At 40.2% G+C, this 24,983-nt stretch overlaps 1 protein-coding gene across 1 annotated transcript in view; it reads right to left on the bottom strand.

Moving 5' to 3' along the window:
- Nucleotides 1–24,983, bottom strand: part of ATP8B (ATPase phospholipid transporting 8B) — a gene marked incomplete in the record, with an annotated part of 560,409 nt that overhangs the window by 61,704 nt on the left and 473,722 nt on the right. Inside the window, 1 exon segment of the mRNA XM_070095976.1 lies at nucleotides 21,495–21,597. Within this exon segment, the coding sequence (XP_069952077.1) occupies nucleotides 21,495–21,597 (103 nt within the window).

The following is a 24,983-nucleotide window of genomic DNA, read 5'->3' on the forward strand; positions in this document are numbered from 1 at the left end:
TTGTCCAGAGGGCTGAGGAAGGGTTGTTGAGGTGGTTCGGACATGTAGAGAGAATGGAGCGAAACAGAATGACTTCAAGAGTGTATCAGTCTGTAGTGGAAGGAAGGCGGGGTAGGGGTCGGCCTAGGAAGGGTTGGAGGGAGGGGGTAAAGGAGGTTTTGTGTGCGAGGGGCTTGGACTTCCAGCAGGCATGCGTGAGCGTGTTTGATAGGAGTGAATGGAGACAAATGGTTTTTAATACTTGACGTGCTGTTGGAGTGTGAGCAAAGTAACATTTATGAAGGGATTCAGGGAAACCGGCAGGCCGGACTTGAGTCCTGGAGATGGGAAGTACAGTGCCTGCACTCTGAAGGAGGGGTGTTAATGTTGCAGTTTAAAAACTGTAGTGTAAAGCACCCTTCTGGCAAGACAGTGATGGAGTGAATGATGGTGAAAGTTTTTCTTTTTCGGGCCACCCTGCCTTGGTGGGAATCGGCCGGTGTGATAATAAAAAAAAAAAAAAATAATATAATGTTAGTAATAGAACTAGGCATCAAAACAATAAAAAGTAAAATACACATACAGTACACCCATTGCTTTCCTTAAAATATTTGTAGTCTTAATGTAGGGTGAGAGGTGAGTTTAATTTCAGGTTTGGGAGGTATGGTAGCCAGCTAGGTCAGCCCACCCCTCCCCACCCACACATAATATACTACGATATTTAAAGCTCCCCAGAGCGATAAAATACATATGCAGTACATTCCTTAATTACCTTAAAATATTTAGTCTTAATGTAGGGTGAGAGGTGCATTTCATTTGTAGGAAGTCAGGTGTGGGAAGTATGGGTAGTCTGCAGGGGCCACCCTCCCCACCCCACCCACACGTAATGAAACAAACCAGATGAACACGTCTGGTTTTCGTCACTTTACATTGTGTACAAGTTGTCTCCACATTGATACAGTAAAATAAGTAAAGAGAAACACTCCCATTCTCATGTAACACCATTTTTAGAAGAAATGTCGCCCTGAGTGAAGGCATACGAAAGGAATAATTTTCTAGTTACCCCCAGTAATGTTATAGTGACACATTTTCTCTGATGTTGGACCACAAGTTGTCTGGCTACCACAGGTTGCCTGGCTACCACAAATTGCCTGGCTACCACAAGTTGCCTGGCTACCACAAATTGCCTGGCTACCACAAGTCGCCTGGCTACCACAAGTCCTACAATTTGCCTGGCAACCACAAGTCTTACAAGTCACCTGGCTACCACATCTCATATTTATGTTAATTTATTCTACTGTGGGGCGTATTGAGATGGATTAAGAAAAATGTCTATATTAACGTTTTATCTGACATTTAAAGCTCCTCAGAGCGATTATTATTGTGTTATTATTATCATTATTAATGTGGCATCTTCAAGACTAATAAGACACTCTTAGTGATTTTGATGTGTACCTGCATGCCAGCACAGTGTGTAAGTTTACTTAGGTACAGGTACACATAAGTATAATTATCAGTTATAATAATAATGTAGGTATGTAGACCATCTGGGCTACATACCTACACCTACCTACATAGCTACATGATATTTAATGTGGCCCAGAGCCATATTATTACCATCGACATACCACGTTCACTGAGTTTAATCGTTTCTAACAACTACCTTCAGATGCCATCATAAACAAAGGAAGGAGTAATGAATAATTCATGCCGAGAATTGTAAACAAAAGCATTATGTATTAAGGGGAGTGACGTAATGTTTTCCCTCCGCCCGGCTACCACATCTCCAGAGTATATAAACATAAAATGGTTATATGTTATGTAATGTGTTTATATAATTTGAAGAAAATATTATAGATGGTTTAATGAAAATGTCTATATTAACATAAAATAAGATATTTAATGTGCCCACAAGTGATTATTATTAGTATTACATAATGTTTTCCCTCCAGCTGGCAACCACACCTCCATAGCATATAAGCAGCATGTTTATATGCTATGTAACGTGTTCCTTATATAATTTTGAAGAAAATATCATAGATGGATTAATGAAAATGTCTACAGTGATGTAAAATTAGACATTTAATGTGTCCCAGAGTGATTATTACATAATAGAGAGATGTGCTCATGGAGAATACAAACAAACCGGGTGGCACATGCTGTATTTGAAAGACTGCTTGCTGTATAGAAAGTTGTGGTAGTAATTTGAGATCGCCATATTAGCGGAATGCCATAAGGTGAAATGCCGAAAAGTGGGGCCCTACTGTATATTGTAGATGTCATTTCATGCTGTCTTACTAGGCCTAGTTGGATGTAACAAGATTTAAACATCCAAATATGTATACAATGTTTGACTTTAAATAGGTTATCCAAGGGCTGAGGAGGGGTTGTTGAAGTGGTTCAGACATGCAGAGAGGATGAAACAAAGTAGAATAACTTCAAGAGTGATAAATCTGTAGTGGAGGGAAGGTGGAGTAGGGGTCGGCCTAGGAAAGGTTGGAGGGAGGGGGTGAAGGATGTTTTGTGTGCAAGGGGCTTGGACTTCCAGCAAGCATGCATGAGCATGTTAGATAGGAGCAAATGGAAACAAATGGTTTCTAGGACTTGACATGCTGTTGGAGTGTGAGCAAGGTAACATTTATGAAGGGATTCAGGGAAACCGGCAGGCTGGACTTGAGTCCTAAGATGGGAAGTATAGTACCTGCACTTTGGAGGAGGGGTGTTAATGTTGCAATTTTATAACTGTAATTTAAGCGTGCCTCTGGCAAGACAGTGATGGAGTGAATGATGGTGAAAGTTTTTCTTTTTCGGGCCACCCTGCCTTGGTGGGAGATGGCTGATGTGTTAATAAAATAAAAAAAAAAATGTACTGTTTATGTGCCCATGAAGATAATAGCAAAAAAATGTTTGTTCCCAAAACCTAAATCAAAAGCTTATTCAATAAACTCATTTAAGTGAAGCTTCAGGAAAGCTTGTGTTTGTCATAGCTATCATACATTCCTTCCAGAGGAAATGTGAATAAGTAATACAACACTTGGGGCTATTAAATCCTCATCATACAGTTTTCTTGTTTTTCTTTCAAAAATGCACAGACTTTCATTTTTATTTCTCTTTAGCACCTCCAGCATTACCAGCATGCCTTTTCTGTACTATGGTTAGTATCGAGACAACCAGGAATGCTTATTCATGGTTTGGAACCCCCAATAACTGATGTAGATAGATCTATTAACCCTTAAACAGTCCAAATAAATCGACATCCAAATCCGTAGTGCTCCAAAAGTAGATCTATGTTTTTTTTACACATTTTCAAATGTAGAAAAAAAGTATATATACGTTTGGACAGTTTAAGGGTTAAAAATCCATAAAACAAACTGAGGGAGCAGGGGGGCCCCTACCCTTCTCCAGGTAAATTGCTTAAAAGCAACCATTTCTGCCACTTTGAGGTCTCTTTCAGGCAACTTTGTATGGAACCAACCAAAATTTTCTCAATATCATTATTATGTCTTCCAGTCAATTTAATGACACCAAGAAACAGCAAAATGAATTTTACCCTAAAGTTCCAAAATTGCCATTGTAACCTAAATGTAGGGTCAGAGGTTAGCTGTTCCCATCATGCAGTGCATGGAGCAGGCTCCCTTTTTTTCATACTGCAAATACATTAAGATCAGAGGTCAGTACACTAGGTCAGAGGTCATGTGTGGTCACTGTTCTAAGCTATCCAGGAATTAGCATGGGGTGTTACTGAGCACCATGGCCTGCTGTAGTGCTTTGGAATTTCAGGTTAAAATGTTGAAGAACAAGGTTCTACTTCTTCAGGAGGAAAATAGGAGGCTGAAGCTTCACCTAGATGGGTTTGGGAGTGAGTGTGCGATGGTTGGAGCTGGTGAGGAAAAGGATGCCAGCAGTGAGCTAAAGAGTTGCAGCAGCTTTAACCCTTTGAGGGTCGACAAGCCCTCTCCGAAACTCGTTCTCAGGGTCGGCCAAATTTAAAAAAAAAAAAATTATTTTCTCTTATGAAAAGATAGAGAATCTTTTCCCGATCATAAGGACACCAAAAGTTTGAAATTTGATGGAAAACTTACGGAATTATGCTCTCCCAAAGTTAGCGGTCTCGGCGATGTTTACACATCGGCGATTTTGCCCACTTTGAGCCCCATTTTCGGCCAATTCCACTGTGCTAGTCGACAAAAAACATGAATATTTCGCTAGAACTCCATTTTTTCTATCGAATGGGTGCAATAAACAACACATTTATGAAACTCAACTATCCAGTACAGTGGTCAGAATTTAGCAATTTTGCCAATTTCACACAAATTTCAAAAGATCCCAATTTCCGAATAGGGTCCAGAATAAACAAGAAAGACATTCCTCTGGTCATTAGTCACGTCTCAAGGCATACACTCGGAATATTTCGTATTATTACAGTGTTTTCAGTGCTGTTTCTGGAAAATAAGTGACCATGGGCCCCAAGAAAGCTTCTAGTGCCAACCGTAAATAAGAGTAAGATACCCATTGAAATGAAGAAAGAGAGATCATTGATAAGTATGAAATTGAAGTGCGTATCGCCGACCTCGTCAATTGTACAAGAAACCCCAATCAACCATCACTAAAAAAGACAATCAAGGAAACTGTTGTTGCCAAAGGTTTAACTGTGTTTTCGAAACAAAGATCGCAAATGATGGAAGATGTTGAGAGACTCTTATTGGTGTGGATAAATGAAAAACAGCTAGCAGGAGATAGCGTCTCTCAAGCGATCATATGTGAAAAGGCTAGGAAGTTGCATGACGATTTAATTAAAAAAATGCCTGCAACTAGTGATGATGTGAGTGAATTTAAGGCCAGCAAAGGTTGGTTTGAGAGATTTAAGAAGCGTAGTGGCATCCATAGTGTGATAAGGCATGGTGAGGCTGCCAGTCCGGACCACAAAGCGGCTGAAAAATATGTGCAGGAATTCAAGGAGTACATAGAAACTGAAGGACTGAAACCTGAACATTGTGATGAAACAGGCCTGTTCTGGAAGAAAATGCCAAGCAGGACCTACATTACTCAGGAGGAAAAGGCACTCCCAGGACATAAGCCTATGAAAGACAGGCTTACTCTTCTCATGTGTGCCAATGCTACTGGTGATTGTAAAGTGAAGCCTTTATTAGTGTATCACTCTGAAACTCCCAGAGCGTTCAGGCAAAAGAATGTCCTCAAGGATAATTTGTGTGTGCTGTGGAGGGCAAACAGTAAGGCATGGGTCACTAGGGAATTTTTCTATAACTGGTTACACCATGCATTTGCCCCCAATGTGAAAGATTACCTAACTGAAAAGAAATTAGAACTTAAGTGCCTCCTGGTGTTAGACAATGCCCCTGGTCATCCTACAGACGTGGCAGAGCGACTTTATGGGGACATGAGCTTCATTAAGGTGAAGTTTTTGCCTCCTAATACCACTCCTCTCCTGCAGCCCATGGACCAGCAGGTTATTTCCAACTTCAAGAAACTGTACACAAAAGCTCTGTTTGAAAGGTGCTTTGTAATGACCTCAGAAACTCAACTGACTCTAAGAGAGTTTTTTTTATTCTCACAAAAAATATAAGATTTACTGTTATGCATACTGCATTAGTGTAAAAAATGGTATAAATATTATTGGTGCACTTGTGAAAGAATATTAGACTCACCAGTTGACGTGTATTGCACGCTTGGCACGATTTGTTTACTTTTGAAATTTGGTAAAAATCGAACATTTCTGCTACTTTGAGCTCAATTTCAAGGTATCTTTCATTGTAAAACCAGTCAAAATCATCTCAATTTCTGTAATATGTCTTCCATTCTATAAAATGAGACCAAGAAAACTAGAATAAAACAATAAATACCATATGAAAATACAGTGCAAAGTCGCTGTTTTATTCCAAAAAAATGGTCAAAGTTTTTTCTCATTATGCACTGTGTGCTGCAGGATTTTTTTTAGACTGTGCACACTGACCACATAGACCCATTCTTTCATATGAAGGCCTACCAGCTTTCTCCCACTAGATTTGAGGGCGCTAGAATTTAGGCGTACTAGTACGTCAAAAACCCTGGGTCGTAAGCCGTACTAGTACGTCCGAAACCCTCAAAGGGTTAAGGGGCAAGTGGTTCACAATTCAGGAAGAAGGAAGATAAGGAAGGTTAACAGAGAAGATGTGAAGGTAGGAAATCGATTCTCTGTTTTCCAGAATGAGTGTACTTCAGTGGTTAGCAAGGTTAAACATACCACTGACTCCCCTGCTAATCACGTTAAGAATATTCTAATTGTAGGAGATTCTCAGATAAGATATATGGACCATGCTTTTTGTAACAGAGATAGGAAGGTCAGACAGAGGGTGTACCTCCCAGGAGCTGGTGTTGGTGACATAGTCAACAGGTTGGATAATATTATGTCATGTAAAGGGAACAAGCCCATTATCTGTCTTAGTGCTGGTGGAAATGACATCAGGAAGGGCAGGAGACAGGAGCTGCTGGATAAGTACAGGTCAGCCATAGAAGTTGCAAGGTCTAAGGGATGGATCCCAATCATATGTAGCATCTTGCCTAGAAGGGAAATGGGCAATGAATGGATGTCTAGGGCAATTGGTATAAACTGCTGGCTAGACAGGTACTGCAAGTAACTTGCAATCCCATTCATTGATAACTGGGGCAAATTTTATGGCAAGCATGATATGTATGCAAGGGATGGAGTTCATCTTTCTGGGGCTGGAGTGGTTGCATTAGCCAATTTGATTGAGGGGGTCATTGATGACTTGTCTAGGAATTTAAACTGATAGATTATATAGGTATGGGTGTTTGTGGAAAACAATCAGGTTGCAGCATTATGGTTGAAAACAGCAGATATTACCAGGATACCCCAGGGATATGTTTAAAAGACAATATTCAAAATAAAGTTGCTACTAAAGGCAAGCAACTGCTCAACAAACAAAGAGAGATAGTAGAGGGGAATGAGGAGTGACTAGCTCCCTTAACCCTTTGACTGTTTCAGGCCCCTCTCTGAAACTGTCATTCTATGTCGCTCAATTTTTGAAAAAAAAAAAAATTATTTTTTCTTATGAAATGATAGAGAATCTTTTCCCGATGGTAATGACACCAAAAGTTCGAAATTTGGTCGAAAACTCGTGGAATTATGGTCCCGCGAAGTTAGCGGTCTCGGCGACATATGCGTATCGGCGATTTCGCCGACTTTGAGCCCAATTTTCTGCCAATTCCATTGTTCCAGTTGACCAAACTCATAGCTATTTCTTTAGAACTCCATTTTATCTATCAGCTGAGTACAAGAAACCTCCCATTTACTAATTTGGACTACCCAATATGGTGGTCAGAAATTGGCAATTTGGCCAATTTCACGCAAAATAAAAAAGATGCCAATTTCAAAATAGGGTCCAGAATAAACAAGGTAGACATTCGTGGCACTAAAATAACATATGCTCTGTTCATTAGTCACATCTCTAGGCCCCTCTTATATTATTATTGCTTTCTATTTTGATTTTTTATTCATACAAAAAAATACAAAATTTACTGTTATGCAGACGACTGCATTATTGTAAAAATGGTATAAATAATATCAGTGCACTAGTGAAAGAATATTAGACTCCCTAGTTGACGTGTATTGGACGTGTGGTGTGATTTATTTACTCTTCAACATTGGTAAAAATCGAACATTTTCGCTACTTTGAGCTTAGTTTCAAGGTCGTTTTCATCGTAAAAGTAATGAAAATCATCTCTATTTCTGTAATATGTTTTCCATTTTATCACCTAAGACCATGAAAACGCGAATACAATGATAAATACTATACGAAAATACACCTCAAAGTCGGCGTTTTATTCCAAAAAAACGATCAGAGTTTTTTTTTTCTCATTACGCAATGTGTGCTGCAGGATTTTTTTTGTGTGGTGCACACTGACCACACAGACCCATTCTCTCACATGTGGGCCTACCAGCTTTCTCCCACTTGATTTCAAGCCGCTAGAATTATTGAGTATATATACGTCAGAAACATTGGCTCGTAAGACGTATTTATACGTCGAAAACAGTCAAAGGGTTAAGGTTTACTATACAAATAGTAGGAGTCTAAGAAATAAGATAGATGAGCTAAGATTACTTGCAAGCACAGGTAATATAGATATCATTGCTATAATATCTATATTACCCTACATCTATATTATCTTTAAGATCTATATTATCTATACTGCCCTGGATAAGTGAACCCTATCCCTAGCATATATGTCATTTTGGCAATAGAAGTGGTCCCAGTTGTCAATGAATGATACTGCATTATCCTTACTGTGTTTGTCCAGCCAACAATATCAATTGCTCTGGACAACCATTCGTTTTCAACACCCCTTCTTGGCAAAATGCCATACATAACAGGGTCCCCCCCTTCTTCCTAATTATGTCTATTGCTGTCCTGTACCTTCTAACTAACTCCTCACTTCTATGCTTGCCTACATCATTGCCTCCAGCACTGAGGCAGATAATAAGATTGATCCCATTACCATTCATGATGCTGTCAAGTGAGGATATCGTCAGCTGGCTTGATAGGGAGTGTGCTAGGCCGCTATGGGACGAAATTCATAAGGCGTCTAGGTATGAAAATGTTGTGTTAGTGGGAGATTTTAACTTTAGACAAATTGACTAGAACAATGTGACAGGAAATCTTGAGTCTAGTGACTTTCTTGATACGGTTCAGAACTGCTTTTTAAAACAGTTTGTGACAGAACCAACTGGAGGAAGCAACCTGCTTGATGTGGTTCTTGCCAACAAAGAATCACCAGTTAATAATCTTGAGGTTAATGGTGAGCTAGGGAAAAGCAATCACAAATTACTTAGTTTCAATATATCATGGAATTACCAAGATAACTACATTCAAGTTGCTGTCCCAGATTTCTACTTGGCCGACTTCATGGGACTGAAAAATTACCTGGGTGGGCTCAACTGGGATGACCTTACTATGGGTCAGGCAGGCAGGGTTGGTTACCAATATAATGTATTTCAGAGCATAATGCTAGCTACCCAGAAGACTTTTGTCCTGAGTAGGGAAATTAGATCTAACAAAAATGATCCCAAATGGATAAACAACAGATTAAAATATCTCATTGGTCAAAAGTGAAGTATATATAGGCACATCAAAAGAGAAGAAGGGCAGATAAGAAACCAATATATTCAATTAGAGAGAGAAATAAGAAAAAAAAAAAGGAACAAGAAAAGCAAAAAGTGATTGTGAGGCTAAAGTCACAAGGGATTCGAAGACTAACCCAAAAGGGTTCTTTCAGGTATACAGAAGTAAGATTAGGGACAAGATAGGCCCACTTAAGAGTAACTCAGGCCAGATCACTGACAGTGATAAGGAAATGTGTGAACTTTTCAACACCTACTTCTTCTCAGTTTTTACTCAGGAAGATACTAGCGAAATTCCAAAAATAATAAATTATGTAGAACACGATGAGGATAAACTATGCACGATTAGGGTAAATAGTGACATGGTCCTCAGACAAATAGAGAAATTAAAACCTAACAAATCCCCAGGCACTGATGAATTGTTTGCAAGAGTTTTAAAAGAATGTAAAGAGGAACTTAGCATACCTTTGGCTAATCTTTTTAATATATCACTAAAAACTGGCACAGTGCCAGACAAGTGGAAAATGGCAAAGGTAATACCTATTTACAAGGCAGGTGACAGGTCCTTAACTTCAAACTATAGACAAATAAGCCTTACCTCAATAGTTGGTAAATTTATGGAATCAATAATTACTGAAGCAATTCGTAGCCATCTTGAAAGGCATAAATTGATTAATGAATCTCAACACGATTTTACAAAGGGGCGTTCCTGTCTTACGAATTTACTAACTTTCTTCACTAAGGTATTTGAGGAGGTAGATCATAGTAATGAATATGATATTGTGTATATGGACTTCAGTAAGGCTTTTGATAGAGTTCGCCATCAGAGGCTGTTGAAAAAACTTAAGACAGACGGAATAGGAGAAATTTTTTCCTGGGTAGAGGCATGGTTGACAAATAGGCAGCAGAGAATTTGCATAAATGGGGAGAAATCAGAATGGGAGCACATCACAAGCGGTGTTCCATAGGGGTCAATGTTGGGCCCCTTGTTGTTCACAATTTACATAAACGACACAGATGAGGGAATAAATAGCAACATAGCAAATTTGCTGATAAGACCAAAATAGGCCATCCAATTCATTCTAATGACATTAGAGCACTCCAGGATGATTTGAATAGACTGATGCAGTGGTCGGAGAAGTGGCAGATGCAGTTTAATATAGACAAATACAAAGTTCTAAATGTTGGACAGGAAAATAACCATGCCACATACAAACTGAATAATGTAGATCTTAATACTACGGATTGCGAAAAGAATTTAGGAGTTTTGGTTAGCAATAATCTGAAACCAAGACAACAGTGCATAAGTGATGCAATGAAGCTAATGGAATCCTTGGCTTCATAGCAAGAAATATAAATAATAGAAGTCCTCAGGTTGTTCTTCAACTCTCATTTTGATTATGCTGCACAGTTCTGGTCACTGTATTACAGAATGGATATAAATGCAATGGAAAACATACAAAAGAGGATGACGAAGCTGATCCCATGTATCAGAAATCTTCCCAATGAGGATAGATTGAGGGCCCTGAATCTGCACTCTCTAGAAAGGCATAAAATTAGGTGGGATATGACTAAGGTGTATAAGTGGAAAATAGGAATTAATAAAGGGGATGTAAATAGCATGCTAAAAATATCTAGCACAGACAGAACTCACAGCAATGGTTTTAAATTGGAAAAATTCAGATTTAGGAAGGATATAGGAAAGCACTGGTTTGGTAATAGAGTTGTGGATGAGTGGAACAAATTCCCTAGTACATGTACACAGTTTTTCTTATAAATGTTTATAATCTCTTTCATTTGTTTCAGTTTTCTACTGTTCTGACATGTGTAATGGCTTGATAAAGCTCCTGGAGAGCAAAACGTTGCCATAATGTCACATTAGTTGCACTTGTGTCCTTTTACTTTGCAAGATAGACTTAAAGCCATAAATCTCCATTCTCTGGAGAGGCGTAGAATGAGAGGAGATATCATTGAAGTGTATAAGTGGATGACAGGCATAAACAAGGGAGATATTAATAAAGTACTGAGGGTGTCGAACCAGATAAGAACCAGAAATAATGGATATAAGTTGGATAAATTTAGATTTAGAAAGGACATAGGTAAGTACTGGTTTTCTAACAGAGTTGTAGATGCGTCGAACAGTCTTCCTAGTGGGGTGATAGAGGCTAGGACCTTGGGTAGCTTTAAGAAGAGACTGGACAAATATATGAGTGGGAGGGGCTGGGTTTGATTGGTGTCATGGAGTACGGGAGTTATTTCTTGGGTGGCTTTAGGTAGAGATTGTTTTGATAAGGACCTGCCTCGTATGGGCCAGTAGGCCTTCTGCAGTGTTTCTACATTCTTATGTTCTTATGTGTGTCAGGCACTGGTAATGTTATTAGAAATGTTGCAGTGTATAGAACTTCTTGAAGCATGGCTGCTCACAGTGGTTCACATTCCGCTCACATATGTATGAGACAGAAAAAAAAAAGACACCTGCAATCCTACCATCGTGTAAAACAATTACAGGCTTCAGTTTTACACTCGCTTGGCAGGACGGTAGTACCTCCCTGGGCGGTTGCTGTTTACTACCTAGAACACATACATGTATAAGCATATATATACACACTCCTCTGGGTTTTCTTCTATTTTCTTTCTAGTTCTTGTTCTTGTTTATTTCCTCTTATCTCCATGGGGAAGTGGAACAGAATTCTTCCTCCATAAGCTATGCGTGTTGTAAGAGGCGACTAAAATGCCGGGAGCAAGGGGCTAGTAACCCCTTCTCCTGTATATATTACTAAATTTAAAACAAGAAACTTCAGTTTTTCTTTTTGGGCCACCCCACCTCAGTGGGATACGGCTGGTGCGTTGAAAGAAAGAAAGGATTGCTGGTGTCCTTTTTTCTGTCTCATAAACACGCAAGATTTCAGGTACGTCTTGCTACCTCTATTTACACTTAGGTCACACTACACATACATGTACAAGCATATATATATATATATATATATATACACACCCCCACTGGGTTGTCTTCTATTTTCTTTCTAGTTCTTGTTCTTGTTTATTTCCTCTTATCTCCATGGGAAAGTGGAACAGAATTCTTCCTCCGTAAGCCATGCGTGTTGTAAGAGGCAACTAAAATGCCGGGAGCAAGGGGCTAGTAACCTCTTCTCCTGTATATATTACTAAATGTAATATATACAAGGAGAATAGAAGCATCAGGGAAGAGAGAGGTGAAGGTTTATAAACTAAAAGAGGAGGCAGTTAGGGTAAGATATAAACAGCTATTGGAGGATAGATGGGCAAATGAGAGCATAGGCAATGGGGTCGAAGAGGTATGGGGTAGGTTTAAAAATGTAGTGTTAGAGTGTTCAGCAGAAGTTTGTGGTTACAGGAAAGTGGGTGCAGGAGGGAAGAGGAGCGATTGGTGGAATGATGATGTAAAGAGAGTAGTAAGGGAGAAAAAGTTAGCATATGAGAAGTTTTTACAAAGTAGAAGTGATGCAAGGAGGGAAGAGTATATGGAGAAAAAGAGAGAAGTTAAGAGAGTGGTGAAGCAATGTAAAAAGAGAGCAAATGAGAGAGTGGGTGAGATGTTATCAACAAATTTTGTTGAAAATAAGAAAAAGTTTTGGAGTGAGATTAACAAGTTAAGAAAGCCTAGAGAACAAATGGATTTGTCAAAAAAAAATAGGAGAGGAGAGTTATTAAATGGAGAGTTAGAGGTATTGGGAAGATGGAAGGAATATTTTGAGGAATTGTTAAATGTTGATGAAGATAGGGAAGCTGTGATTTCGTGTATAGGGCAAGGAGGAATAACATCTTGTAGGAGTGAGGAAGAGCCAGTTGTGAGTGTGGGGGAAGTTCGTGAGGCAGTAGGTAAAATGAAAGGGGGTAAGGCAGCCGGGATTGATGGGATAAAGATAGAAATGTTAAAAGCAGGTGGGGATATAGTTTTGGAGTGGTTGGTGCAATTATTTAATAAATGTATGGAAGAGGGTAAGGTACCTAGGGATTGGCAGAGAGCATGCATAGTTCCTTTGTATAAAGGCAAAGGGGATAAAAGAGAGTGCAAAAATTATAGGGGGATAAGTCTGTTGAGTGTACCTGGTAAAGTGTATGGTAGAGTTATAATTGAAAGAATTAAGAGTAAGACGGAGAATAGGATAGCAGATGAACAAGGAGGCTTTAGGAAAGGTAGGGGGTGTGTGGACCAGGTGTTTACAGTGAAACACATAAGTGAACAGTATTTAGATAAGGCTAAAGAGGTCTTTGTGGCATTTATGGATTTGGAAAAGGCGTATGACAGGGTGGATAGGGGGGCAATGTGGCAGATGTTGCAAGTGTATGGTGTAGGAGGTAGGTTATTGAAAGCAGTGAAGAGTTTTTACGAGGATAGTGAGGCTCAAGTTAGAGTATGTAGGAAAGAGGGAAATTTTTTCCCAGTAAAAGTAGGCCTTAGACAAGGATGTGTGATGTCACCGTGGTTGTTTAATATATTTATAGATGGGGTTGTAAGAGAAGTAAATGCGAGGGTCTTGGCAAGAGGCGTGGAGTTAAAAGATAAAGATTCACACACAAAGTGGGAGTTGTCACAGCTGCTCTTTGCTGATGACACTGTGCTCTTGGGAGATTCTGAAGAGAAGTTGCAGAGATTGGTGGATGAATTTGGTAGGGTGTGTAAAAGAAGAAAATTAAAGGTGAATACAGGAAAGAGTAAGGTTATGAGGATAACAAAAAGATTAGGTGATGAAAGATTGAATATCAGATTGGAGGGAGAGAGTATGGAGGAGGTGAACGTATTCAGATATTTGGGAGTGGACGTGTCAGCGGATGGGTCTATGAAAGATGAGGTGAATCATAGAATTGATGAGGGAAAAAGAGTGAGTGGTGCACTTAGGAGTCTGTGGAGACAAAGAACTTTGTCCTTGGAGGCAAAGAGGGGAATGTATGAGAGTATAGTTTTACCAACGCTCTTATATGGGTGTGAAGCGTGGGTGATGAATGTTGCAGCGAGGAGAAGGCTGGAGGCAGTGGAGATGTCATGTCTGAGGGCAATGTGTGGTGTGAATATAATGCAGAGAATTCGTAGTTTGGAAGTTAGGAGGAGGTGCGGGATTACCAAAACTGTTGTCCAGAGGGCTGAGGAAGGGTTGTTGAGGTGGTTCGGACATGTAGAGAGAATGGAGCGAAACAGAATGACTTCAAGAGTGTATCAGTCTGTAGTGGAAGGAAGGCGGGGTAGGGGTCGGCCTAGGAAGGGTTGGAGGGAGGGGGTAAAGGAGGTTTTGTGTGCGAGGGGCTTGGACTTCCAGCAGGCATGCATGAGCGTGTTTGATAGGAGTGAATGGAGACAAATGGTTTTTAATACTTGACGTGCTGTTGGAGTGTGAGCAAAGTAACATTTATGAAGGGATTCAGGGAAACCGGCAGGCCGGACTTGAGTCCTGGAGATGGGAAGTACAGTGCCTGCACTCTGAAGGAGGGGTGTTAATGTTGCAGTTTAAAAACTGTAGTGTAAAGCACCCTTCTGGCAAGACAGTGATGGAGTGAATGATGGTGAAAGTTTTTCTTTTTCGGGCCACCCTGCCTTGGTGGGAATCGGCCGGTGTGATAATAAAAAAAATAAAAATAAAAAAAAAAAGGAGAAACTTTCGTTTTTCCTTTTGGGCCACCCCGCCTCGGTGGGATACGGCCGGTGTGTTGAAAGAAAGATATATATACACACCCCCACTGGGTTGTCTTCTATTTTCTTTCTAGTTCTTGTTCTTGTTTATTTCCTCTTATCTCCATGGGAAAGTGGAACAGAATTCTTCCTCCGTAAGCCATGCGTGTTGTAAGAGGCGACTAAAATGCCGGGAGCAAGGGGCTAGTAACCCCTTCTCCTGAATAAATTACTAAAAAAAAGAGAAACTTTCGTTTTTATTTTTGCGCCACCCTGCCTTGGTGGGATACGGCCGGTTTGTTGGAAAAAAAAAATATTATATATAATAAGGCTTAACCAAAATTGAGCACGAAGTGAAAGTTCTAGCTCACAGTAGTTATACCAAACCAAAAAATCTGAAAATGTGAGAAAAGGTGGGAAAAAGAAGAAAATATATTAATATGCAACATGTGGCAACACTAATGTTGCCATCACAAAGTCAATGACCTCCAACTTTGTGCCTTCATATTTCAATAAATAATGATTCGATTTTCATTCTGTTTATTTACTACCAGGAAAAATGATTTTTTTTTTTTTCAGATTTTATTTTAATTGCTACAGAGAAGGGGGCTTTAAACTTCAAGGGATAACAGTGAAGGGGTTAAGAATGTTATTTATTGTAGTATTTATTTACAATAAAAAACACACACAAAAAAAAACTTTCATTTTTCTTTTTAGATCACCCTACCTCAGTGGGATATGCCCAGTTTATTGAAAGAAAAAAATACATAAAATATTTCTAGGTATAATATTAATAAAGCATGTTAAATCACACTTCCGCTCATGGAGTGTGTAAAGACAATGCTGCTGCCATGAGCCATTCTTCACCTTGACCTGGTGTGGCAGTCAGAAACAAAGATGGCCTCACTTAAGATTCACTTTCTTTCCAAGGAAAACAATGAAAACTGATCATGCAAACTCCTAATATGTTAACTATTTTATTATTCAGCAAAACAGACAAAATACCTTACTTAAATTTACAGAACATATAAAATATAGTTCTATTAGTCAGGCTGTAACATCAGCAACATAAATATGTATTTTTACACAGTTACTTTTTGCTGATGATACTGTGCTTATGGGTGATTCTAAAGAAAAGTTGCAAAGGTTAGTGGACGAGTTTGAGAGTGTGTGTAAAGGTAGAAAGTTGAAAGTGAACACAGATAAGAATAAGTTGATGAGGGTATCAAATGATTTAGATGGGCAATGTGTGGTGTAAATATTATGCAGTGAATTCGAAGAGTGGAAATTAGGAGTTGTTGAGTTAAAAGTATTAGCCAGAGGGCTGAAGAGGGGTTGTTGAGATGATTTGGTCATTTAGAGAGAATGGATCAAAGCACAATGACATGGAGAGCGTATAAATCTGTAGGGGAAGGAAGGCGGGGTAGGGGTCATCCTCAAAAAGGTTGGAGGGAGAAGGTAAAGGAGGTTTTGTGGGCGAGAGGCTTGGACTTCCAGCAAGTGTGCACGAGCGTGTTAGATGGGAGTGAATGGAGACGAATGGTTTTTGGGACCTGACGAGCTGTTGGAGTGTGAGCAGGGTAATATTTAGTGAAGAGATTCAGGGAAATTAATAATTTTTAAACCGGTTGTTTTTATATAGCTGGACTTGAGTTCTGGAAATGGGAAGTACAATGCCTGCACTTTAAAGGAGGGGTTTGGGATAACGGCAGTTTGGAGGGATGTGCAATAGGACGGTATATATATAATCGGGGCCCTGATGTTATATTCTATATGGAGTTTAGAGTGTCTGATCGTGGGTTCTATCCCAGCTCGTGGTTTGGTTTATTATATTATTTCAGGTCACTTTTTATACTGTATCTTTATATATGCTTCTAAACTGTTGTATTTGGGTGCCTCTGCAAAAACAGTGATTGTGTATGAGTGAGGTGAAAGTGTTGAATAATGATGAAAGTATTTTCGTTTTGGGGATTTTTTCTTTCTTCATGGGTCACCCTACCTAGGTGGAAGATGGCCAAATGGTTGAAAAAATAAATAATTTAATTTACCTGGCATATCTGAGATGTGAGTATGGGGGAGGTGTGTGAGGCATTACATAGAATGAAAGGGGGTAAAGCAACTGGAACTGACGGGATCATGACAGAAATGTTAAAAGCAGGGGGATATAGTGTTGGAGTGGTTGGTATTTTTGTTTAATAAATGTATGAAAGAGGGGAAGGTACCTAGGGATTGGCGGAGAGCATGTATAGTCCCTTTATATAAAGGGAAGAGGGGCAAAAGAGATTGTAAAAATTATAGAGGAATAAGTTTACTGAGTTTACCAGGAAAAGTGTACGGCAGGGTTATTATTGAAAGAATTAGAGGTAAGACAGAATGTAGGACTGTGGATGAGCAAGGAGGTTTTAGAGCGGGTAGGAGATGTGTAGATCAAGTGTTTACATTGAAGCATATATGTGAACAGTATTTAAATAAAGGTAGGGAAGTTTTTATTGCATTTATGGATTTAGAATAGGCATATGATAGAGCGGATAGGGAGCAATGTGGCAGATGTTGCAAGTATATGGAATAAGTGGTAAGTTACTAAATGCTGAAAAGAGTTTTTGAGGATGGTAGGGCTCAGGTTGGGGTGTGTAGAAGAGAGGGAGACTACTTCCCGGTAAAAGTAGGTCTTAGACAGGGATGTGTAATGTCACCATGGTTGTTTAATATATTTATAGATGGGGTTGTAAAAGAAGTAAATACTAGGGTGTTTGGGAGAGGGGTAGGATTAAATTATGGGGAATCAAATACAAAATGGGAATTGACACAGTTACTTATTGCTGATGATACTGTGCTTATGGGAGATTCTAAAGAAAAATTGCCACGGTTAGTGTAAGAGTTTGGGAGTGTGTGTCAAGGTAGAAAGTTGAAAGTGAACATAGAAAAGAGTAGGGTGATGAGGGTATCAAATGATTTAGATAAAGAAAAATTGGATATCAAATTGGGAATGAGGAGTATGGAAGAAGTGAATGTTTTCAGATATTTGGGAGTTGACGTGTTGGCAGATGGATTTATGATGGATGAGGTTAATCATAGAATTGATGAGGGAAAAAAGGCGAGTGGTGCGTTGAGGTATATGTGGAGACAAAAAACGTTATACAGTGGACCCCCGCATAACGATATTAATCCATTCCTGAGAGCTCATTGTTATGCGAAATTATCGTTATGCGAATGAATTTTCGCCATAAGAAATAATGGAAATCAAATTAATCCGTGCAAGACACCCAAAAGTATGAAAAAAAATTTTTTACCACATGAAATATACATTTTCCTACACACAAAGAGAAGGATACATGCATAATAGTATAGTAGTACATGCACAATAGTATAGTAGTACATGCACAATATATATTGTGCATGTACTACTCTACTAAATGAAGAATAAATGACACTTACCTTTATTGAAGATGCAGCAATGACTGATGAGACACTGTGTCCTGGGAGTGCCTTTTCCTCCTGAGTACTGTAGGTCCTGTTTGGCATTTTCTTCCAGAACAGGCCTTATCACACTGTGTATGCCACTACGATTCTTAAATCTCTCAAACCAACCTTTGCTGGCTTTAAATTCACCAATATGAGCACTAGTTCCAGGCATTTTTCCCTGTTCACCTGGGTGTTAGTCGACTGGTGTGGGTTGCATCCTGGGAGACAAGATTAAGGACCCCTATGGAAATAAGTTAGACAGTCTTCGATGACACTGACTTTTTTGGGTTATCCTGGGTGGCTAACCCTCTGGGGTTAATTGTTTCTTGGTATTCTCAATAAGCCACACCAACAACAGTGCTACAGCAGCAGCAGCAGCAGCTGACAGTGCTACAGCAGCAGCAGCAGCAGCAGCTGACAGTGCTACAGCAGCAGCTGACAGTGCTACAGCAGCAGCAGACGGTGCTACAGCAGCAGCAGACGGTGCCACAGCAGCAGCAGACGGTACTACAGCAGCAGCAGCAGCTGACGGTGGTACAGCAGCAGCTGACAGTGCTACAGCAGCAGCAGATGGTACTACAGCAGCAGCAGCAGCTGACGGTGGTACAGCAGCAGCTGACAGTGCTACAGCAGCAGCAGCAGCAGCTGACAGTGCTACAGCAGCAGCTGACAGTGCAGCAGCAGCAGCTGACAGTGCTACAGCAGCAGCAGCAGCTGACAGTGCAGCAGCAGCTGACAGTGCAGCAGCAGCAGCTGACAGTGCTACAGCAGCAGCAGCAGCAGCAGCAGCTGACAGTGCTATAGCAGCAGCAGCTGACAGTGCTACAGCAGCAGCTGACAGTGCTACAGCAGCAGCAGACGGTACTACAGCAGCAGCAGCAGTAGCTGACGGTACTACAGCAGCAGCAGCAGCAGCTGACAGTGCTACAGCAGCAGCAGCAGCTGACAGTGCAGCAGCAGCTGACGGTGCTACAGCAGCAGCAGACGGTGCTACAGCAGCAGCAGATGGTACTACAGCAGCAGCAGCAGCTGATGGTGGTACAGCAGCAGCAGCAGCAGCTGACGGTGCTACAGCAGCAGCAGCATCAGCAGTTGACCATGGTACCACAGTATTTCGATAATATTTCTCACCCTTTTTACCACAGGGTTGGCACTAGAAGCTTTCTTGGGGCCCATGGTCACTTATTTTGCAGATAAAATCACCAAAAACGCTGTAATAATACGAAATGTTCCGATTGTATGCTTGGATGTCACCGCGGAGGCTGGCTTGTAAACAATGCCACCGGCGGAACATGTGAGGCTGGCTCAGGCCGCACATTAGATGCATCTCGGACGAATAGCGTTGAGCGGGTTTTTTAGCGGTATGCGAGGCAAAATCTTAGCGATAAAATGTATCGGTATGCAGATTTAACGTTATGTGATGCCAACGGTATGCGGGGGTCCACTGTACATGGAGGCAAAGAAGGGAATGTATGAAAGTATAGTAGTACCAACACTCTTATATGGGTGTGAAGCTTGGGTTGTAAATGCTGCAGCGAGGAGGAGGTTGGAGGCAGTGGAGATATCCTGTCTAAAGGCAATGTGTGGTGTAAATATTATGCAGAGAATTCGGAGTGTGGAAATTAGGAGAAGGTGTGGAGTTAATAAAATTGTTAGTCAAAGGGCTGAAGAGGGGTTGTTGAGGTGGTTTGGTCATTTAGAGAGAATGGATCAAAGTAGAATGACGTGAAGAGCGTATAAATCTGTAGGGGAAGGAAGGCGGGGTAGGGGGCGTCCACAAAAAGGTTGGAAGGAAGGGGTAAAGGAGGTTTTGTGGGTGAGGGGCTTGGACTTCCAGCAAGCGTGCGTGAGCGTGTTCGATAGAAGTGAATGGAGACGAATGGTATTTGGGACCTGACGAGCTGTTGGAGTGTGAGCAGGGTAATACTTAGTGCAGGGATTAAGGGAAACCGGTTATTTTTATATAGCCGGCCTTGAGTCCTGGAAATGGGAAGTACGTACAATGCCTGCACTCTAAAGGAGGGGTTCTGGATATTGGCAGTTTGGAGGGATATGCAATGTATCTTTATATGTAACATATGTAAATCTTTAAATGTATATGCTTCTGAGCTGTTGTATTCTTGGCACCTCTGCAAAAACAGTGATTATGTGTGAGTGAGGTGAAAGTGTTGAATGATGATGAAAGTATTTTCTTTTTGGGGATTTTCTTTCTTTTTGGGTCACCCTGCCTCGGTGGGGGACGGCCGACTAATTGAAAAAGAAAAATCTGAGAATGTTTTCATTAAGGTAACAAATCTTGAAGTGATGCAACACAAGTATTATCTTCCACAAGCACATTCAAGTGAAAGGGTAGAAGGGAAATACAAATAATGTATATGAATAAGGGAGATGTTGAGACAGTAGCAGGAAAATGGAACAGAGAACATTATGGAGATGAAAGAAGTTGAGCGATTTGAAAAGAACTTTAGCCTTGTAGATCACCTTGTGTTTTTGGCAACAAAAATAAAATATAGAACACTGAAATTGAGAAAACAGAGCAGATAGGTAAGTTTCATCAAGGGACAGCCATAATTCAGACTACAATAAAAAGCAATTAATAATTACCATGAGTTTTCAAAGCTAATTCACTTGAACACTAAAGAACTTTTCTAAGCAGTTTGAGCAAGGTAATGTACTAGTTGGTTGGTAATTAGTGGGTAAAAAATCTCAGTTTATTAAATTTGATTTTTTCCTTGAAAGCATTAAGTGAAGACTTACTGTGTGCTAGTCACCAAGTGCCAGCTGAATTATAGCTATTCTAGTAAAAATTTATTAATGCTTTAAAAATACTGATACTCCTGAACATAACCTTACATTTACAAATGTTTAGCAAGAGACACAAAAATTATTTATGAAGTCATAAGAGACAGTTAGAATGATTGAAGATTGTGTCAAGATATCCAGTTTACCTCAAGTACGGTTTGTAACAAAGAAAATTCACAAATCATCTATTCTGCACATTAATTCCTTGACACTTACTGCTTTGACTTGCCTTTTTTGTTTTTTGCTAAACCCTGATGGCAAGTGTACCAGGTGCATTCTTATGCACTAGCTCCATAAGTGTACTTGTTGGGAAAGTTACACCTACACTTTAGGGTTCTTTTGATAAAGCTAAGTATAGTCTAGGCATAATTAACTTTGCAATTATATATTTGAGTTTGCAGGTCTCTCTTCATTTCAGACAAATAACTTGTGTTCATCTTGAAAATTAAAATATAATTTCTTTAAACTTACCTAAAAGTATTAGATCATTTTCTATTTCTTCATAGATCGCAGCAAGTTTATCTTCTCTTGAATCTAATGATATTGCAGCTTCATGGTGTCGAGTCTTCCAGTTCTAAAGGAAGAATTTTATGAAGTAAGCTCCATACTTTAATTACAGTATATCACATTAAATCAACTAATCTCTCAATGTTTTTATTAAATGCTTGTCTAGTTTTTATTAAACATGTTGTCAGTAAGTAAAAAGTACCTGCTGGATGAAACATGTTCATAAATAAAATGCCATAACTCAAATGGAGAGTTAGAGGTATTGGGAAGATGGAGGGATTATTTTGAGGAATTGTTAAATGTTGATGAAGATAGGGAAGCTGTGATTTCGTGTATAGGGCAAGGAGGAATAACATCTTGTAGGAGTGAGGAAGAGCCAGTTGTGAGTGTGGGGGAAGTTCGTGAGGCAGTAGGTAAAATGAAAGGGATAAAGATAGAAATGTTAAAAGCAGGTGGGGATATAGTTTTGGAGTGGTTGGTGCAATTATTTAATAAATGTATGGAAGAGGGTAAGGTACCTAGGGATTGGCAGAGAGCATGCATAGTTCCTTTGTATAAAGGCAAAGGGGATAAAAGAGAGTGCAAAAATTATAGAGGGATAAGTCTGTTGAGTATACCTGGTAAAGTGTATGGTAGAGTTATTATTGAAAGAATTAAGAGTAAGACGGAGAATAGGATAGCAGATGAACAAGGAGGCTTTAGGAAAGGTAGGGGGTGTGTGGACCAGGTGTTTACAGTGAAACATATAAGTGAACAGTATTTAGATAAGGCTAAAGAGGTCTTTGTGGCATTTATGGATTTGGAAAAGGCGTATGACAGGGTGGATTGGGGAGCAATGTGGCAGATGTTGCAGGTGTATGGTGTAGGAGGTAGGTTACTGAAAGCAGTGAAGAGTTTTTACTAGGATAGTGAGGCTCAAGTTAGAGTATGTAGGAAAGAGGGAAATTTTTTCCCAGTAAAAGTAGGCCTTAGACAAGGATGTGTGATGTCACCATGGTTGTTTAATATATTTATAGATGGGGTTGTAAGAGAAGAAAATGCGAGGCTCTTGGCAAAAGGCGTGGAGTTAAAAGATAAAGAATCACATATAAAGTGGGAGTTGTCACAGTTGCTCTTTGCTGATGACACTGTGCTCTTGGGAGATTCTGAAGAGAAGTTGCAGAGATTGGTGGATGAATTTGGTAGGGTGTGCAAAAGAAGAAAATTAAAAGTGAATACAGGAAAGAGTAAGGTTATGAGGATAACAAAATGATTAGGTGATGAAAGATTGGATATCAGCTTGGAGGGAGAGAGTATGGAGGAGGTGAATGTATTCAGATATTTGGGAGTGGACATGTCAGCAGATGAGTCTATGAAAGATGAGGTGAATCATAGAATTGATGAGGGGAAAAGGGTGAGTGGTGCACTTAGGAGTCTGTGGAGACAAAGAACTTTGTCCTTGGAGGCAAAGAGGGGAATGTATGAGAGTATAGTTTTGCCAATGCTCTTATATGGGTGTGAAGCATGGGTGATGAATGTTGCAGCGAGGAGAAGGCTGGAGGCAGTGGAGAAGTCATGTCTGAGGGCAATGTGAGGTGTGAATATAATGCAGAGAATTCGTAGTTTGGAAGTTAGGAGGAGGTGCGGGATTACCAAAACTGTTGTCCAGAGGGCTGAGGAAGGGTTGTTGAGGTGGTTCAGACATGTAGAGAGACTGGAGCGAAACAGAGTGACTTCAAGAGTGTATCAGTCTGTAGTGGAAGGAAGGCGGGGTAGGGGTCGGCCTAGGAAAGGTTGGAGGGAGGGGGTAAAGGAGGTTTTGTGTGCAAGGGGCTTGGACTTCCAGCAGTCGTGCGTGAGCGTGTTTGATAGGAGTGAATGGAGACAAATGGTTTTTAATACTTGACGTGCTGTTGCAGTGTGAGCAAAGTAACATTTATGAAGGGGTTCAGGGAAACCGGCAGGCTGGACTTGAGTCCTGGAGATGGGAAGTACAGTGCCTGCACTCTGAAGGAGGGGTGTTAATGTTGCAGTTTAAAAACTGTAGTGTAAAGCACCCTTCTGGCAAGACAGTGATGGAGTGAATGATGGTGAAAGTTTTTCTTTTTGGGGATTTTCCTTCTTTTTGGGTCACCCTGCCTCGGTGGGAAATGGATTATGGGTGCAGAAGCACCCAGATACAACAGTTTAGAAGCCTATATAAAGATACATAACATATTCCTCCAAACTGCCAATATCCCAAACCCCTCCTTTAAAGCGCACGCACTGTACTTCCCATTTCTGGTACTCAAGTCCGGCTATATAAAAATAACCGGTTTCCTTGAATCCCTGCACTAAATATTACCCTGCTCACACTCCAACAGCTCATCATGTCCCAAAAACCATTCGTCTCCATTCACTCCTATCTAATACACTTATGCATGTTTGCTAAAAGTCCAAGCCCCTCGCCCACTAAACCTCCTTTTCCCCCTCCCTCCAACTTTTTTGAGGACAACTCCTACCCAGCCTTCCTTCCCCTACAGACTTATATGCTCTCCAAGTCATTCTACATGTACTTTGATCCATTCTCTCTAAATGGCCAAACCACCTCAGCAACCTCTCTTCAGCCCTCTGACTAATACTTTTATTAACTCCACATTTCCTAATTTCCACACTCTGAATTCTCTGCATAATATTTACACCACACATTGCCCTTAGGCAGGACATCTCCACTGCCTCCAACCACCTCCTTGCTGCAGCATCTACAACCCAAGCTTCACACTCATATAAGAGTGTGGGTACCACTACACTTTCATACATTCCCTTCTTTGACTCCATGGATAACATTTTTTGTCTACACAAATACCTCAACACACCACTCGCCTTTTTTCCTTTATCAATTCTATAATTAAACCCATCCACTGGCACTTCAACTCCCAAATATCTGAAAACAGTTACTTCTTCCATACTCTCTCTCTCCAATGTGATATCCAATTTTTCTTTATCTAAATCATTTGATACCCTCATCACTTTACTCTTATCTATTATCTATGTTCACTTTCAACTTTCTACCCTTGCACACCCTCCCAAACTCGTCCACTGACCTTTGCAACTTTTCTTTAGAATTCCCCATAAGCACGGTATCATCAGCAAACAGTAACCGTGTCAACTCCCGTTTTGTACCTGATTCCCCATAATTTAATCCCACCCCTCTCCCCAACACCCTAGCATTTACTTCTTTCACAACCCCATCTATAAATATATTAAACAACCATGGTGACACTACACATTCCTGTCTAAGACCTACTTTTACCTGAGCCTCACTATCCCCATAAAAACTCTTTACAGCATTTAGTAACTTACTGGCTATTCCATATACAGTGGTCCCTCGTTGTTCGTAATTAATCCGTTCCTGGAGCCGTTACTATAAACGAAATTTACGATTTATGAACCAATTTTCCCCATAAGAAATAATGTAAATACAACTAATCCGTT

This window comes from Cherax quadricarinatus, chromosome 51 (genome assembly GCF_038502225.1).
Source record: "Cherax quadricarinatus isolate ZL_2023a chromosome 51, ASM3850222v1, whole genome shotgun sequence".
NCBI classification, from domain to species: Eukaryota; Metazoa; Arthropoda; class Malacostraca; order Decapoda; family Parastacidae; genus Cherax; species Cherax quadricarinatus.